The 19,620-nt window shown below is 44.0% G+C and overlaps 1 protein-coding gene across 1 annotated transcript in view; it reads right to left on the reverse strand.

The window, feature by feature from the left end:
* Positions 1–580: 580 nt before the first annotated feature.
* Positions 581–19,620, reverse strand: part of LOC138452935 (zinc finger protein 84-like) — a 52,776-nt gene continuing 33,736 nt past the window's right edge. Inside the window, exon 2 of the mRNA XM_069605297.1 lies at positions 581–4,571. Within this exon, the coding sequence (XP_069461398.1) occupies positions 2,115–3,674 (1,560 nt within the window). The 5' untranslated portion in view covers positions 3,675–4,571 and the 3' untranslated portion in view covers positions 581–2,114. The remainder of the gene's footprint in view (positions 4,572–19,620) is intronic.

Below are 19,620 nucleotides of genomic sequence, written 5' to 3' on the forward strand. Positions count from 1 at the left end.
GCTGGGATGCTGCATGAGCATCCCCAACAACAGGACGCCAATTTCACTGGCTTTTGGCCTTAAAGTGTTACTAAGTGTCGTAGTGTTTCTTAAACATGGTACTTTTATCTCTATTTCTTGAATTCAGTGAAGTGTAGCATTTCGGTTTGGAAAGGCACTATCCCAGTAGTGATGAGGATTGTTACTCATGTTATCAGCAATCTCTGTTATTATACTCAAACCCAAACAATTATTACTGTCATTTATGACAGAGGAGGATCATAACCTAAACAACAGGAACCTCACAGGTATGTCAGAGAAAATAACCATTTATATCATTAGTAGGAGGATGTAAGATCAATAGTAGTGTGCACAATGTAATATATTCTACCGCTCAACCCCACTCTGAGGATATACATGAAGTGTGAAACCTATGCACATGTAGGTTTGCTTCTGTTTTAGTCTTTCCTCAATCATGAACTGTTGTGAGATAATATGCTCTGTTTAATACACATTTTTAGAAATCACGTCATTGGTGAGTTATCAATTACTCGTAAAACATAAAGATTATTGAACTTCTACCAAAGACCTTACAACAGGGTAAACTGAAAAACAAAACACTTTCCTTTTATTCTATACATAAATCATACTTCAAAAAGCTGCCTGTCTGATAATAAGGTTTAGTAACATTACTCTCCAAAAACAGCCTGGGCCCAGTGCAGGAGACATTGTAAGTTGTGGATGTTTTGGGCATCCGAGTTGTCCATTTGTCAACACCTTTCATGAAATCCCCATTTCGCCACAGTTCACAGATTTCCTTGAAAGTCTTTGTTTAGAACAAGTATATGGCTTCACTCCGTGGGAATTTTTTGTGATGTAGGAATAGGTCAGGATTTTGCTTGAAACCCCTAGTGTAATTTCTCTGATGCATCACAAGTTTCTCATTACGCTTGAAAGCTTTATCATATATAGAACATGGAAGAGCAATTTCTCTGGTGCAGCCCTATTTAACCTTTTTGCGTGAAAGACTTTTTGCATTCAGAACATGCTTATGGTGTCACCCCAGTATGATTTCTCTGATGTCTCAAAAGATGACTCTTCACCAAGAAAGCCTCATCGCATTCAGAACATGTATATGGTTTCTTCTTATTGTGATTTCTCTGATGTATGACAAGTGCACCCTTTTGTTTGAAAGACGTATCACATTCAGAACATGACTATGGTTTCTCCCCAGTGTGAGTTGAAAAGTTTACCATTTCCCTTGGAAAGTCTTATCACATTCAGTGCACGGGTATGCCTTCATCCCAGTGTGAGTTCTCTGATGTATAACAAGTGTACCCATTTTTGTTTAAAGACTTATCACGTTCAGAACATGAGCATGGTCTCACCCCAGTGTGAGTTCTCTGATGCCTCACAAGTTCACCATTATGCTTGAAAGTCTTATTGCATTGATATATGTTAGGTTATTTATAACATGCTGAATACACAGAGGTTTCTAAACGTGGACCAAGGATCGAAACTGTGTTGCTCTGTGTTATCTTGCTTCCAAGGCGAGCACATTGCAGCTGAGCTGTCCTCCCCAGCATTGAGGAAATATATATGGTTCCTGCCCAGAGCGATTTCTCTGATGACTCAATAGTTCACTCTTTTGCTTGAAAGCCTTATCCCATTTAGAACAGGAGTATGGTTTCACCCCAGTGTTATTTCTCTGATGTCTCAAAAGATTACTCCTCTTAATGAAAGCCTCATCACATTCAGAACATGAATATGGTTTCATCCCAGTGTGACTTATCTGATGCATGACAAGGTGATCATTTCGCTTGTAAGACTTATCACATGGAGTATGGTTTCACCCCAGTGCGATTCCTCTGATGACTCAATAGTCCACTCTTTTGCTTGAAAGCCTTATCACATTCAGAACATGAGTATGGTTTCTCCCCATTGCAATTCCTCGGATGACTCAATAGTCCACTCTTTTGCTTGAAAGCCTTATCACATTATTTGTTTCTGTAGAGGCCTTGTACCACTCAAAACGTTGAGCTCTTTCTCTTCAGTGTGACATCTCTGATGTTGCCATAAATACCCTGTTTCATGGAAAGTTGCTTCACATCCAGACAATTCAAAGGGGAACTCCATTATGAGGGTTTTTTTAAATAAATGATTTCTTTGTAATGGAACTCCATTGTGTGATTTCTCTGATGGCTCAATAGTTCACTCTTTTGCTTGAAAGCCTTAGCACATTCAGAACATGGGTATGTCTTCATACCAGTGTGAGTTCTCTGATGTATGACAAGTGTACCCTTTTGTTTGAAGGACTTACCACATTCAGAACATGAGTATGGTTTCACCCCTGTGTGATTTCTCTGATGTATGACAAGTTGATCATTTTGCTTGAAAGCCTTATCACATTCAGAACATGAGTATGGTTTCACCCCAGTGTGAGTTCTCTGATGAATGACAAGTTTATCATTTCGCTTGAAAGCCTTATCACATTCAGAACATGAGTATGGTTTCTCCCCAGTGTGATTTCTCTGATGAATCAATAGTTCACTCTTTTGCTTGAAAGCCTTATCACATTCTGAACATGAGTAAAGATTTACCCCAGTGTGAGTTTTCTGATGTATGACAAGTTGATAATTTCTCTTGAAAGCGTTACCACATTCAGAACATGAGTATGGTTTCTCACCAGTGTGATTTCTCTGATGACTCAATAGTTCACCCTTTTGCTTGAAAGCCTTATCGCATTCAGAACATGAGTATGGTTTCTCCCCAGTGTGAGTTCTCTGATGTATGACAAGTGCACGCTTTTCTTTGAAAGATTTACCACATTCAGAACACGAATATGGTTTCTCCCCGGTGTGATTTCTCTGATGACTCAATAGATTTTTCTTTCGCGTGAAAGCCTTCTCACATTCAGAACAGGAGTATGGTTTCTCCCCAGTGTGAGTTCGATGATGTATGACAAGTGCACCCCTTTGTTTGAAAGACTTGCCACATTCAGAACATGAGTATGGTTTCTCCCCAGTGTGAATTCTCTGGTGTATGACAAGTGCACCCCTTTGATTGAAAGCCATATCACATTCAGAACACGAATATGATTTCAACCCAGTGTGAGTTCGATGATGTATGACGAGTGCACACTTTTCTTTGAAAGACTTACCACATTCACCACATGTATATGGTTTCTCCCCAGTGTGATTTCTCTGGTGTATGACAAGTGCACCCCTTTGTTTGAAAGACTTGCCACATTCAGAACATGAGTATGGTTTCACCCCAGTGTGGTTTCTCTGATGAATGACAAGGTGATAATTTTGCTTGAAAGACTGATCACATTCAGAACATGAGTATGGTTTCTCCCCAGGGTGATTTCTTTGATGTCGCAATAGATTAGCCCTGTTCTTGAAAGACTTATCACATTCAGAACATGAGTACGGTTTCTCCACAGGGTGATTCCTCTGATGACTCAATAGTTCACCCTTTTGCTTGAAAGCCTCATCACATTCAGAACATGGGTATGGTTCCCCTGCAGTGTGATTTCTCTGATTTATCAGTAGATTATTTGTTTCTGTAGAGGCCTTGCAGCATTCAAAATGTTTTTGCTCTTTCTCTTTGGTGTGACATCTCTGATGTTGGCATAAATAACCTGTTTCATTGAAACTTGCTTCACATTCAGAAAATTCAAAGGATAACTCCATTATGAGGGTGCTATTTGTTAAATAAGTGATTTCTGTGTAAGGAACTCCTTGCCCAATTCAAAATATGTACATAATGATCTGAATCTCTCCGTTAGTCTCACCAGGTCAGGTGCAGTGTTGCACACATGAAAGTCAAGAAAGAACCCCAATCCTCGGCCAGAGCAGGTAAGTCTGAAAATAAAAGAAAGCTTGTGCTTGCAATCTTTCCATGTCAAGAACGTAGTTTCTAGCCTGGCAGTCCTGTTTTTTAGGCTTTAATTACTGCCAGCTGCCACTGGAACATCAACTGCTACCGACTAGCACCACAGTAGGGGTGCCATGGATTCTGAAGCATCAAGTCCAAGGCTGGTGTTGAGCGCCTTTTTCATACTGAATGTGGTGCAATGCATGAAAATGCACTGCCTCTATTTGTTATGTTAATTACTTTTGTTAAGCGCGCACTCGCCGAAGCATCTTGGCGCTAAAGATGACTGGTAGGATACAGAAACCAATAAACAGTAGAACAGATAAGTGTTTAACAACCGACAGAGTTTTCAAAGTAGCAGCCATTTCCATCTCCACTGTTCATTCATATTCTCTCATATTTTCTTGGGAAGCTTTTATGATGATTGTATTTGTTACATTTTTTATGGATATTACGATGTAATTTGTTGTGTTTTTTATGCTATGTCTTACCTAAATAAACTTTATTTGACTGGACATAGGAACCAGATGTTTCCTACAAAATCATTAATGATTGCCCTTTTTTTAGTGAAATTTCTTCAGAGTCTGGGAAATATTTGTCCAATAGTAAGAGGCTTGAGGCTGGGAGTGACTGCCATGAGCAAGAAAAACTTTCCAAGACCCAACTTCTTTTAAAATCATTTCACTGTTTTCCATGGTTTCTGCTTTGTTGCCCTGTTTGAACGAAAAGAAAAAACAGGTTTAGTGTTCCATAAGTGGTAAATACATATTCCTGGTTTTAAATAAAAAAAATGAAAAAAAGACACTTTTCAGCTTATGAAATCCTGAACTTCTCTTAAAAACACTTATGGACACAGAGTTAAATGGATAGAGTAAGGTGCCCTCAATATCATGGAAAGGATTAACACAGAAATCAAGAACCCTGTGACCCATTGACCATTCCCACATCATGCCTTGGCACATAATCAATACAAGTGTGAACCACTAGCCCACAGCTATGATTAACACAATGTGGTCACTGAGGTCTGGGAAATGGCCCACATGTCAGTCGTGTAAACAAACAAATAGACAAGGCTATTCCGAATATATTATAGACCCCTTGAATTATTCTCTAGGTGATTCACATTCAATTTATGTCAAGACATGTCTGTATGGAACAGTGCACGTTCATTATTTCGAAATGGCAACATACAGTGAAACGTTCACAAAAACTAAAAAACTAGCGACATTGTGAAATACATAGCATGTAAATACGGTAGGGACTAAAATATGGAGTGAACAAATCACATTTCTACTGCCTAACACTTGAATGGGGTAGGCTGAATCTCTATGTCAGGTTAGTCAAACAAGTGCAGTAGTTTACAGTTAACGCTGCTCATATTCTTGGATTGTCGACACAAAGGTGTTTCAGCCTCAGGAGCAGTTCCTGTGTTCCTTGTCTGTGCTCTAAACAAAAAAACATATGGATGTCTGATAATTAAAATGGGGTGTATAAACAGATTTCTTTCAAATTTCAATAAAAAGGTATTATTAAACCTACAATGGGACACATACCGTACGTGCATACTCAAGCATGTATAGTTGGGTGGATGTAACTCAGTATCCAGGGCCAACGGGTATTGTCTGAAAGCAAATAACTGAATATGTCAATTACCGCCTCAGCCTGGGTAAGGGTCTACGGTACCGGTCTAGCATACTATAGATGGAGGAATTTACCTGTTGTTGTCTTAGTGTCAGACTCAGAAAGTTCTCTCTTAGTGAGGTTCCTAGCGTCATGTGGTGGACTCCATCTGTGAAATGACGAATGCCAGTATATATCTGTTAGGCCACTCAATGGTAGTTGTCAGGGGACAAAATATCTGGACAGGGCATGTACCAAAAACTCTCAATGTTCCCACTTACCATGAAAGGCGGTCATGGCATTAACACTGCAGTGCCCCTTTCCTATTAGCCTGGTGCTGAAAAGACACATGGTGGAAAAACAACTGGGCACCATGGTCTACCTATTAGTCTCATATTAACTGTATTCATCCACTTTCAAGGGGTGAAGAAACTCCTCTCTCCTCGTGCTAATTCTCAGAGAGTCCTCCTTTATTGTAGTGTAGGGGAAAACACCTGATCCATATGGACGGCGGTGGAAGTACCGGTCAAGTGCAAGCTATCAGTGCAGGGAGCCGAGTGTGGAAGGGTGCTGCGGACCAACAATGCTCTAAACCCTAGAGCTGTGAATTAACCACACACATCAGACTCAAAGTTGGTACCGATCTGCTGGAGCTCATTGCTGTGGTCAGAAGATTCCATGCGTGTCTCCCTGTGTTGATTATAAGCATTGCCATGCAACCGCAGGGAGCACAGTCATTCCTGGCGGCCATGTTTTAATGGTAGGTATCGTGACAATGCACTAGTCAACGGCCTGTGAAGTGTTCCAGAGCCAGGCTGCTATAAAACTCTTCGGATATATCTCTGAATTTGGCAACAGACAAGTAAATAATTGTGTGTTGCAATTTGAAATGAATTTTAAAAATACATTTTTTGTTTTGGTTTCAGTCACGTTCGGACTCCAGCCCTCCAATCCAAACTGGGAGGGTGAGGGTGGAAAGGGGAGAGGGATGTGGTTTAATGAGACCCATACATCGCTACGTGAATAGCTGGAAAAACAGCCAAAATAGCCGGGCCCAATCAATGTTACAGGAGCATACTATTGTGCGCTACCCTTTCACTTCTCAGTGATGCACACCCTAATGGTCTCCTGCTCACATAGTGTGTAACTGCAAGATGTCACAGAATATCGCCAGAGCATGTTTAACATTTACGTACATACTTTCAAAAAGAAGGATGCTTCTCTCATATCTACATGTATGTCTGTGCAAACTTACTCATAACATTTTTTCCTTAATGAATATGTGCATATAGTAATCCCCGGTGTATAACATTGTTTTACAGATTTTATATACTGGCTGCTGGTATTTTTCTTCATATTTACATGCGCATGTCTTAGACGTCCTACACACCATGGGCAATCCATTAATAAACCAATTGATAGGACATATACCTATCAGTCGGTCAAGGCTGTTTGGGATTATGCTGGGAAAGGGGCAGCCCTGCATCCCCCGACCCCAGGCGCTTTAAAGTAAGGTGAGATGCATTCAAGGCACTGTGTTGGGGGGACAGTGAAAGGGATGCCTTCCCGTTGAGCAGGACCTTAGGCTAATGTAATCAATTATAGTGTGCTCATACGGTGTGGCCCAAGGTGAGGGCGGCATCGCTATGTTGCACAAAAGGTAGCAGGCGCTCCTCTCCATAAAGAACATGGCGTGATAACCTGTTCTGAGATGACAGTTTGCAGCACACGCTTTTTGCTCACTGTACCTTTCACAGATGGGAAATAACTATTTGCATATCAGTCTTTGTCCCACCCACATGGGCAGTCCAGCACCGAAATGCTATGGCAATTCCTCTCTGAACAAGAGTACCGACAGCAACCCCATACACGTGTTTCAGCCTTGTTGGGGCTCATCAGTGAGGTGAAGCTGTGCCTCTCTGAGTACAGTGAGCAGGGAGACCACGTCTGGTTGCCCCCAGGTAACTTAGGGTGACCAACCCTTAGTTCCTTACAAATATTTCACAAAAGGTAGCAGGCATCGCTATGTTGCGTAGATATTAATAATCATAGGTAGAAGAGAAGGATTGAAGTAAAGGTGGTAGTACATGCACTAGGCCCAAATTCACGAGGCTACAGATATCACCAGCCATGCCTGAGCTCCGACGAGGACAGTTCGCACCCCCACCCTCCGCACTATTTATTCATTGTCCTTGAAAGTGTTGCAAAGATGTGTATTTCACCCAAAAGGAATGCGCCCCACAAGGCTGTGATCAGAGGCCGGCGACTGGTATGCGTGTTCGCTCACTTTGGCCAAAACGTGACCCGGCACTGTCCCGAATGGCCACGAGTTATAGCCCATATAACTAACTGAACCCTAAGATCCCTGAATTCCATGACACCAGGGGACCTTTGACCACCAACCCCAAAGTAACAAGTCTTGAAATGTTCGAAGAAGGTGGACGGGATACGTCGTTGAAGCGACAATCATGTGATTTGTATTGCAACATGCTGGGAGGGATACATTAAAGTTCAAAATGATGGCAGAGACCTTGGAGTCGGATGTCAGAGAGGGAGTGAGTGAAATGTGTGTGTGAAGTTAGAGTGCCCTGGAACCTCCCGTCTGTCTGTTTTGAAGCCTGCCAAGTGCACAGTATGAGTGATAAACAAGCTGTATAGTAAAAGTATAGTTCATTTGTTGTATGACCTTCAACGTGAGAAGATGAGCCCCACAGTGCCAACATGATGGAAGACAGACAGACTAGGCTGGGGCCAATAAACCTCCATCCCGTATGGATAAAGTCAGCACCTGTATAGGGTCCATCCAATCATCCGCACAGGCGTTTACCATATGTACTGTGTCGCTTGTGACAATGTTTTGTTTTATACGTTTCTGTTTGTTCCTTTCTTTGGCAGAACGTTCTTTGCAGCAGAGTTCTTTGCTGTTGCCCTCATTTGTGCATGAGATTAAACTTGTAATCCTTACAAGATCGACTTGGGCCTTTCTTACCTAGGGGGTTGTATTTGTTCTGGTGTGAGCGTTCAGGGGCGTCCCAGCACCCCCGTACCTGCAAAGGCTTCCAGGCTGCTTCTCCAGAATGAGCCGCGCTGGCCTACAGCGACCGGCCCCCAAAATAACACGTGTTCTGAGTGGTTTAGTAGATGCCATTGTAAGAAAAGTTCCCTTTGCCCTTTGTAAGGGGGCGTGGCTCCAAGAAGAGTGCAGGCCGGTGTTGGAACCCTGTGACAGAGGAGTTTGGGTGAGCACACACACATGTGAGTAGACTCTTGTAAGAGATAGCAAGTAGGGAACAGGTGCATGGGGAAGCGTGAAAGGTGTGAGCACGTGGCAAGCAAGGTCATTGATGTAACATGGCTGAGGGTAGGGTTATTATTGAATTAGTGTTTGTGTGGTTCGGTATAAGTATTATAAGGTAAGGCATTATGGGGTAAGGCAGAGGTAAGGCAGGAAGTCACTCCTCAGATGGGGAGGGAAGGTGGTACCACAAGGCTGAATAGTATTTAAAGGAAGTCTATGGAACCACAAAGCATGCGTCTCATATAAGTAGTAGGCCTGGAATAAGTAGCGGTTGTTAGTACAGCACGTTGGTTTAGTTTGTTGTAGTTGTGAAGAGACAGCCCTAGAAGGGGCAGTAATTGTGTGAGTCATGGTGTGGCGTGGTGCCGCCCAGTCCAAGCGGTGTATGTGTGTATGGGTGGGTGAGAGAGAAGGGTGGGGGGTTGATTCTTTTGTCTTTGTTGTTACAAGCCAGCTGCATTGTGCGCGGCGTGTTAGAGGGGCTATGCAGATGCAGGGTTATTAAGAATTAGACGTCACTAGTATGGGGGGGTATCACCAATAGAACATATGTATAAGGTCCTGCCACTGTACCGTGACAGGGTGGAGAAATATAACAAGTAGTGGATTGTGGAAACAGGAGGAGAGGGGGGGGGGGAAATCGACCTGCCTATGGCCAGGGCAGGGTTCGCATAACAAAAAGCATTTTGGAACACATAATATTTTTGGTAGCAAATATGAGGGGGGAGAGAACCTTGTTCTGTAATCTGCAGGTTCCATACCTCTTGCAACTGGTGCTCAACCCATGAGTGAACACATACTCTGTGACATTCTATATTATCACCCGGTTGCTTTATACCAGGTACCCTGAAAGTGTGATGATCACAAACTACAATATTCCACCTAGTTTCCCCAGTTCTCTACCTGCTACCAAATCCACTCTGCTTAGTCTCTTTCTTGCCTCTTACATAATGAATACACAAAGCAAACTAGATGGCTTATGCAGCGTAGTGATCAGTAGTTCCATCAAGTCTGTACATCTACAGATCTACTTCAATACCAAACACTGTCGGTCTAGAAAATTGAACACCTCTTAACATTAACGGCAAAAGTATTTTGGTGGCCGAAGGCCAATCGTCTCAGGGTCAGAACGATAGAAATACAGATTTCTTAGCTTGACCAATGAGCGGCCATTTTGATGTAGCAAGGATCGCCATTTTGCTCTCTAACAATTGCTCATTGCTTTCTGTTCAAACTGCTTCGCAGCTTCTTTCCTTGCAAATTCTGCTCGACTGTTAACATTGTTGTCTGAACGTGAAAGGGCAAGGCCGCAAGGCTAAGAAGGAGTTCGATGAAACACAACGTGGGCAGTCCAGAGAGGAATGCCCAGCTCCCTCCTAGATGTAACCTTGAAGGAGAGCTGCGTTGCATTTAATCATTGCACAGCTGCCAGCCAGTCTCGTTATATGGTAGAAAATGTTAGAATAAGGCAGCTAGAGGCTTGAATTATGCTCTTCTTACGGCCTCCCTTTTTTAAGCCCTGTAGAGCATGTCGGCTCCCAGGACACGAATAACAACTCACAGATAGCAAGGTCTGGAATGTGACTCTTCCCCCGTATGTAGCTCGGTTACAAGAACAGAAGCACGATGTTCTGTTCAACAAAGAAGAATGTCTCTACACTTGCAGAATTGCATATTGTTGCTAGACTAGATATTTGAAGGTGTCATATTCGTCAAAACTGTCCATCAGCACACTGAGTTCAAAGAAACCAAATAAAGGGCGGTGTTAAACATGTCACAGCTGATTGTATGATGTGCATTTTGTATATATGTAACTGATGTACGTAATTCACTCTCTTGCGTCCCTCGAGGTCTAGATACACGTCGCGGGGCGTGAGACCGAGTTGGCCAACTGAGACTATTTGCTTTGCAATAAACCCTAGCTTTTGGGAATACAACCTCGTGACTGGCGTATCTATCGTGTGTGGTGATTTGCCTTGTTTCCATAATGCGAGGGACCCCTAGGGGCCCCTTTCAAGATGGCGCCCGAATAGGGACCCTCCCCCACTTGTTCCATCGTGTACGTTGTAATAGAGTAAAGGCGGAGTACGACGAGGACGGGGCGATCGAGCCGGGATCAAGAGGTGTTCGGGCGCCCTGTAGAAGCGATGAGAGATTCCTTTGCAGATCTGCACACATCTGATCCCTGATCGACGTACCGGGCCAGAGGACAAGGAGGCGAGGGTCCCAAAACGAGGCAGAAGCCAAGGAACGCAGACACAACGTCATTTGTTGCGTCTGTATACGGACGAATTGTGTCCTCGAGGGCAAATTGATCAGGTGAGTCATTCCCCGATTCGAAATAACCCTGATATTGGTTGAGAGTTGACTTTGCAAAATCAAACGCCCAGAGTAAGGTTGATTAGCCAAGGGGAAGGTTGAAACATGCCTGGGGTATTGTCCACCCTAGCTGGGCTTTTCCGCTGCGGTAGACAATCTTTGGAGAGTGGCCAAATTGCACCACCTGGGGGAACGCCGGTGTATGCCATGTATGCAAAATATGGTGTGGGAGCGATAATATTCTGTGAGACTTGGCATAGGCAAACCAGAAAGCAACAGGACCATCAGTGGCCGATTAACGGTAGTTTTGAGATGGCAAGAATAGATAACCTGGAAAGGGTGTTGAAAAGAAAGCAAGCGTGTTCCGGAGCATTTGATACTATTAAGGACTGGAGGAGGGAAGCAATGCTCCGTTTTAGAAGTAGAGAGAAGCATGCGCGCAGACATAAATCGAAAGATGAGTTAGCAGAAGAGAAGGAAGAGGAGGAGTGGACAGAGAGTTTAAGGAGGGCAGGTAGACGTGAGCAATTGAGCGTGGAAAAAATATACCCACAACGAGAACTGCATATAGCAGATGATTTGATTAAAAATATGTTAAACACAAAACGAGGGCCAAGACCAGAGGCGAGCACGAGCACGCCAGTAACTTTTGTTCAGATCCCCCCTCCAGCCCAAACCCTCCCTTCCGTAGCTCAAGCCCTCCCACAGCCACACACAGCGCACGTAGTACTGCCTATTGGCCAGCCAAGCCCACGGCAGACACTTCCCGTTCCTGTTGTCCCATCTGCACCTCCCGCTCTAGACACAGACTCGGTACCGTCCGTCCCTCCAGGGGTTGAATTTGAGACCACAGGGGCGAGAGGCGGGACAGAACAAGGTGGATGCACAAGGGTAACTCGCAGTGCGATCAGCAAAGAAAGAAAGGTGGAATTGCAGCAACAGGCAGAGATGTATATAGGCGGGAATGATGGGACGGCAGCATTGGCCTCGATGTATGGTTTCCGAAGAAGCAATGAAAGACAGGTAGTGTTGGAATGCATGGGTGAATATTTGGTAGAAAGATGGAAACAGTTGATTGGGAAATTACCACCGCAGCGATTATTAGATCTGAATGCATTAGCACGCTGTAGAGAAAAAGATGAAGAAGTAAGGGAACATGTGTATGGACTTTTTGAGCTTAAAGATGAATTGGATAATGATTATGCTGAAATGTTTACTGCACCTGGGTATAGGGGTAAGGATATCAGAAGATAAAGGAAGGAAGCGGTAGAGCCATATATACAGCAACAACATTCAATGTCGTCAGTACAGAGGGGTGACAAATTGAAAGTATGTATACGGGAGGCGTTAAAATGGATGTCGAACCCTAGTATCCCCACAATGGAGATACATGAGATATTTGATGAATATACCATGCCTATGAAAAGAAAAGCACTGCAATTGATGGCTGAACATTTAATAGATAAGGATATAAAAAATGACAAGGCTAGTCCACCGGAAATAATAGCGGTATATAGAAGAGCATTTGAGCGAGAGACAGGAGAAACAGCCCTATCGCTTGATCTGGGAATATTGTTGCACATGAGATAAGGGGGAGGGACAGTGAGTGGGGTATTTCCTATGAGAGAGGTCCCGCCTACCTTTGTGCCAAAAGTAGAGATCTCTGCAACAGCTACCGCAGTGGCGCAGGTAACGCCAGCCCATTATACTGCCCAATATGTGCATGTCCCGTTTTCTAGACAAGAGGTGAATAACATAAAACAGACGATTCCCGACATAAGAAAGAACCCTGCAGGATTTTACAAAGAAGTAGAGTCCTGCCTGCAATCAGCCGTGCTTACCATGGGTGATATAGATCTAATATTCCCAGTGATCCTCCCAGCAGACATATGGAAGCAGATAAGGAAGGTGGATGACGCAGTGGCCTATGGCGCCACATGGGCGGATTTGCTAATAGAGGACAGGAATAAGGCGGTTGGGGGGGGACACCGGGAGCACAAATGGCAGAATTACCAGCACACATGATACGGAAATTGAAGGAAATAATTCCAGAAAGAAGAATCCAATGGGACAAACTGACTGCATGTGTGCAGGGCAAGGATGAGATAGCAACAGACTATTTTAATAGGTTCGAGGAAGTATTTACAGATTTCAGTGGGCAGGATGTGAGCTCAGAAGCGGGGAAAAGGCTATTTGTTTATAAATATGTGAGAGGGTTAATACTTCCAATTCAAAATCTAATAATGACGTCAGAAAGTGCATGGCAAGCGAAAACGCTGGGCGAAGTATTACACATGGCCCAGTATTACGAGAACAGAGTGAACGCGGAGAAAGAGGCGAAGGATAGGGTGAATCTGAAGACGAGGGTGCTACTACAGCAGGTAGCAGGACACAATAGGGGGAGAGGGAACGCACAGGGGAGGAATAATTTGAATATGCATGGGGGGTCATTGGGACAAAATCAGTGTGCGTACTGTAAGGAGGAAGGACACTGGCGAGCGCAATGTCCACATCTGCAGAATAGAAATGGGTCTGGCCAGAGAAGACAGCACAGAGGGCACCAAGGAGCGAATGGACCAAATAGGAATAGCATGCAGCAACACAATAATAATGACGGTAACCAGAACTAAGCTCAACACCAGAGTGCCCCTAACCAGAATCAGGGTTAGCAAAACCAACAGAATGGGAACCAGGGTGTGGGAAATAGAGGGAAGAATGGGAAATATTTTCGATATGCAGCCAAATACTTACTACAGTAATAGCAGCGACTACACATCCGATGATGTATTATTTCCCCAACAGGACAACCCAGGGTAGGGGTCGGAACCAGTGTCTATTCCCGTGAATCAGAGAGGACCCTACGTAGAAATGAGAGTCGGGAATGAGGAGCACCGCTTCCTTATAGATACAGGAGCGCATAAGTGTTCATTGGACCATCACTTGGTTCCGGATATACCACTGACAGGGCAAAAGAATATTTCCGTAGGGTTCGCAGGTACACCAATCATTAACCCAGTGTCCCAACCAGTGCCAGTTAGGATAGGCCCATTCACTGAGCATTGTCCATTTCTCCTAACAGAAAATTGTGGGGGAGAACCTGTTGGGATTGAACTTGTTGAAAAGACTAGGTGCGATTATACATTGCACGTCAGACGGGGTGTTTCTGACGATTTGGCCACAAGATGCCCCTGTGTCAGAATTCATGTCTGAAACTTTGCCTGGAGAGTTAAGTAAAGTGCCAACTTGCATATGGGTGACGCATGACAATGATGTGGGATGCTTGAAAATAGAGCCAGTAAAGATCATTTTGAAGGAAGGTGTTACACTGCCGCGAATTCCCCAGTACAAGATTTCTGCTGACGGTGAGAAAGGATTGAAATGCATGCATTGTTTCAGATTTGGTGAAATTAGGAGTAATTGAAGAAATTACAGGCAGTACATGTAACAGTCTGATTCTCCCCGTTTATAAGAAGGGAGGCAATGCAGTACCATACCGTTTTATAATTGATTTGCACGCGCTGAACAACGTAGTAGACCCTCAATTTCCTTTGGTCCCAGACGTCACTACAATATTGACAATGATACCTGGCTCAGCAGAATACTTTAGTGTAATTGATCTAAAAAATGCTTTCTTTAGCATTCCGGTGGACAAGGACAGTAGATATAGGTTCGCGTTCACATTATGAGGACGATCATTTACATTCACGCACATTCCACAAGGATACACGGAAAGTCTGAGTATTTACAGTAGAGCACTAAAAGAGCAGCTAGACATGTTAGAATTTCCAGTGGGTTGCGTACTCTTACAGTACATAGACGATCTGTTGTTAGCTGCTGACACAGAGGAGATTTGTAAAGAAAGCACTGTATTACTATTGTCACACCTAGCGGCACATGGCCATAAAGCTAGTTTGAAGAAATTCCAATATAATCGAAAGGAGGTGGCTTATTTGGGCTACCTACTTTCGAAAGAAGGGAGAAGGCTAACGCCAGAGCGCATTGAAAGTATTTCTTGTATGCCTATTCCAAAGACACAAAAAGGAGTCAGAGCCATAATTGGCATGGCTACGTATTGCCGACAATGGATCGGTAATTTTGCGTTGATTGTGAAGCCAATGGTGAATTTGACTAAGAAGGGTGCGGTTATGCCTTTGCAGTGGGATGAGGAATGTCAGAGAGAGTTTGATCAATTGAAAACTGCATTGTGTTCTGCGCCAGTTTTGGGCACACCAAATTATGAGAAGGTTTTTAGATTGTTTGTGTGTGAAAGTGAAGGATGTGCATTGGCGATTTTGACACAGGAACAAGGTGGAAGAAATAGGCCGTGCGGCTATTTTTCTTCTGCGCTGGACTCTGTAGTGCGCGCACTACCACGATGTTTGCGATCTGTCGTGGCGGCTGCTGCGTCAGTGAAACAAACGGAAGGGATGGTATTGGGGCATACTTTAATTCTGATGGTGCCACATGCCATAGACGTTCTATTAAATAGGACGCAGACGCAACACCTCACCTCTGCTAGACTAACAAAATATGAGATTATCCTGTTCACGCCCCATATACAAATTATGAGGTGTAGCGCTTTGAATCCTGCAGAATTAATGCCACTGCCCATAGAAGAAATTGGTGACAACGAATCACCACCCCATGATTGCTTATTGGTCACTGAGGAAGAAACAAAGGGGAGAGTTGATTTAAGTAACACCCTGCAAAAGGAGCCAGATGGAGAGTTATTTTGTGACGGCTCTTGTTTTAAACTACCTGATGGCACATCAACTGCCGCGTACGCTATCACTACCCTAGAGAGCGTTGTAGATAGCAAAAGAATCCCCTACAACTCGGCACAAGCCGCAGAAATAATAGCATTGATCAGAGCCTGCGAGCTTTCTGAAAATTTGAACATGAACATATATACTGATAGTCAGTATGCATTTGGGGTGGTTCATAACTTTGGTCGACTCTGGGCTGAGAGGGGTTTCTTAACATCACATGGGGCCAGGATTCAACATGGCCCTTTGATTGTACGATTGTTGTCTGCACTTACGTATCCAAAACGCCTAGCAATAGTGAAATGCGAGGCACACAAAAAAGTAACATGTAAAGTAGGAGAGGGAAACGCATTTGCAGACAGGATTTGCGAAACAAACTGACACTGATTTGAATAATACAATGATGACAGTCCAGACTGAGGAAGTACCCTGTATGGTAGAAGATGGAATTGCCACTGTCAAAGAAATGCAGGCCGAAGCCACGGCCGATGAGATCCAAGGTTGGGCTGAGGGCTCTGCTGAGTTAGATTTGGAGGGTTGCTGGGTGGACAAGGTAACAAAAAACTGGATGTTGCCAAATTCTTATGTAACTGCAATGGTCACAATGGCGCATAGCCCTACCCACATCTGTGCAAAAAAAATGATACAGCACTTATCCACGGTATGGAAGAATGTGAACATAAAGAAGAATGCAGAGAGGTTGGTGCAGAACTGCATTACGTGTTTACAACACAATGTAGGCAAGGGAACAGTGACTCCGACAGGCAGTTTTGGCCCACCCTCTATGCCGTTTGAGGTAATCCATTTTGATTTCATAGAGATGGAGAGGTGCCAAAACTTAAAGTATGTCTTAGTGGTGATCTGTGCATTCAGCAAGTGTGTGGGGGCATATCCCTTAAAAGACTGCACGGCAATGAGCACGGCAAAAGTAATGCTTAAAGAATATTTTTCCCGTTTTGGCTTGCCCCATGTCCTATGGTCAGACAACGGTCCACACTTTGTGGGCGCAGTGATATTACAGATCTGTGCAGGTCTTCAGATTGATAAGCGATTTCACAGTTCAAGGAATCCGAGTTCGGCAGGCCTTGTTGAGAGGCATAATGGGATCCTTAAGACAAAAATAAGCAAGATTTGTGCAGGAAGCAAGTTGAGTTGGGTAGATGCATTACCCATAGCGCTATTGTGCATGCGCACGTCTGTGCAGGCTAGAACTGGGCTCTCCCCGTATGAGATTGTAATGGGGAGGCCGGCAAATGTTTGGTGCGCACCTCAGCCAAAACTACTTAGCGAAGTAGAACATCCTGTGCTTAGTACTTATTGTGGCCTTTTAATGCAGAAATTGCGTTTGATTCATCAGCAGGTGCAGGAGGCTCTACCTATAAGATACACCGGTCCGGGGCACGCGCTGGAGCCAGTAGACTGGGTGCTACTCAAGAACTTTGAGAGGAAAACATTGTTAGCACCCAGGTGGCGCGGCCCCTATCAAGTTCTACTGGCAACTCAGACGGCAATACGGGTGGATGGGAGGAAGGCATGGATCGATGCCACCCATGCCAAAAAGATCCCATCTTCACTGAAAGACTTGCCTGATCCAGACGACCGGAAAGAGACAACAGTCTCAGAAACGAAAGAAGCTGCTGCCAGTCAACTACCACAAAATTTGCCAGAGCGAGAAGTGAAACTCGAAACAAAGCCTGAAAAGATTGCCAAAAAAGGGGAAGGGCAAAAAGTGCCCCAACGTTGTCCAGCAGAAACAACATCACTGTTGGTCGACATGAAATCTGCATTGCAAATACGGACAGACATAAAACGTGTAACCCTGTGGCGCCCACCAGCACATGCTATTGTGCCAGAACCAAAGACCGAGTCAGCATCACTGCCGCGGCGCACACCAGCACCTGCCATTGCGCCACAGGCCGACTCTGAGCCTAAATCTGGAAGTTCACCGGCATTGTTCACGGATCATACAATACCAGGAGTGAGGCGATATGATTTGCGGCCTCGAAAGACCAAGTGACCCACAGTTCGTTGGTGTATATGCTAACCTCTGGTTCTGCTCATGGACGGAGAAGGAACTAGAGGTGCAGAGGAGAGAAGCGTGAGAGTTGTGCAAATCGGACAATTCAAGACTCGCGGCTCCTCGGTGCGTTCATAATAAAGTACATGTGTCCTGAGCCAGAGCGGACAAGCTGGACGCACATAGTACTAAGGCAATAGAGAACTGTTCAGAAGTCCTCTGAGCAGTGTGAAAAGAGACCAGAAATCTTGCCTAGAATGAATAAGCAATCCAGGCTATAAAGGGCTGGTAGACTAAACTGTGACAATTCCTTTGAACTTATTGACATCTGAACAAGTACAACGAAGAGAGATATCCATGACGAACTTTGTCAGGAAGAAGGACGATGAAGAAAATGTCGGGACCGGTTCCAGCCTCCTCCTGCACCGCTGCTGAGAATGAGTTAGTTATAAAGACTGTAAAATCAGGGAAAACGCATGGTATAAAGAATTGTATGCTGCTTTTGACAGTAGTGATGTGCTTCATGAGTGTGGTAGCACCAATAACGACAGCCTTTGTGTTATGGTATGTGGAGTCAATACACCCATTGGAAATGTTCTTACTGATGGATAATATATCCACTACTGAAAGCCTGGTCCAGGTGATCACTTATACATTGCCCCCGATGGAAGAGAGACAGAGAAGAGTATGGGAACAATACACTGTTACTCATTATGAACATGACCCATGCAATTCTAAAAAAAAAGAAAATTGTTGGGTATGCGCCCATTTACCGCAGCATGCAGGAAAAGGAATAGGCTGGTATGTACAACCATTACCATTAAGTTCTGCACGCAGTGCGTCCTTAGGTGCAATGTTTTACGGGAAATGGAATAAGAGTAGTACGGGTCAATTAGATAGAACAAACATGAATGAGTTTGAGGAAATAATTATGAGGCCTGTTGGTTGTTCCATATTCCATAAAGCTCGAGTAATAAGCCCAGAACCTATGCCTAAGGATACGCGGAAAATAACACGACAAAATAGACGAGATAGATTGTCCCCGTCAGTTAAAACATCTGTGATGACGTTTCGTGTAAGGACAGACGGGAACAAAGATGCAATTCCCCCTTCCTACACGGTGAATTATAACCCAAGAACTGTCCCTTTTTGTCTGAAAAAGAAAGGCTCCTATTCAGTAGGAACATATACCGGATGCATGAATACGGCGGTACTAAAATGGGAAATAGAACCAGTGTATGTGGGTGATCCTTTCTATTTTATATGCAGAGAAAAAGCATATCCATGGTTGCCTAGAAATTGGGGAGGTACATGTTACCTAGGTCTACTGTTCCCGGGAGTGTTCCTCTTAGAAACAGCAGACATAGCCAGGCTATCTATATCTAGACCCCGAAGGAGTAGTGAAGATGTCTTGATAACGATGGACGTAGCAAAATCCTTCGTACCATTTCTGTCCCAGATAGTAAACTCCTATAACATAAGGCGGCTGTCGAGAATACTAAAGGATACGATAAACACAACAGATATTCTATTCAACATGACATTGGAAGAGAAGGGAATTAGGTTAATGGCGCTGCAAAATAGAATGGCTCTTGATGTAATATTAGTTGATCGTGGGGGAGTTTGTAAAATTGTGGGATCAGCGTGCTGTGTTTTCGTAGATGATTACTCCCCTACGGTTTTTGAGGCGATAAAGAAATTGCATTTCCTAAGCTCCGAACTCCCTACTGGAGAGGGGGGAT

This window comes from Ambystoma mexicanum, chromosome 4p (assembly GCF_040938575.1).
Source record: "Ambystoma mexicanum isolate Mex_15411 chromosome 4p, UKY_AmexF1_1, whole genome shotgun sequence".
NCBI classification, from domain to species: Eukaryota; Metazoa; Chordata; class Amphibia; order Caudata; family Ambystomatidae; genus Ambystoma; species Ambystoma mexicanum.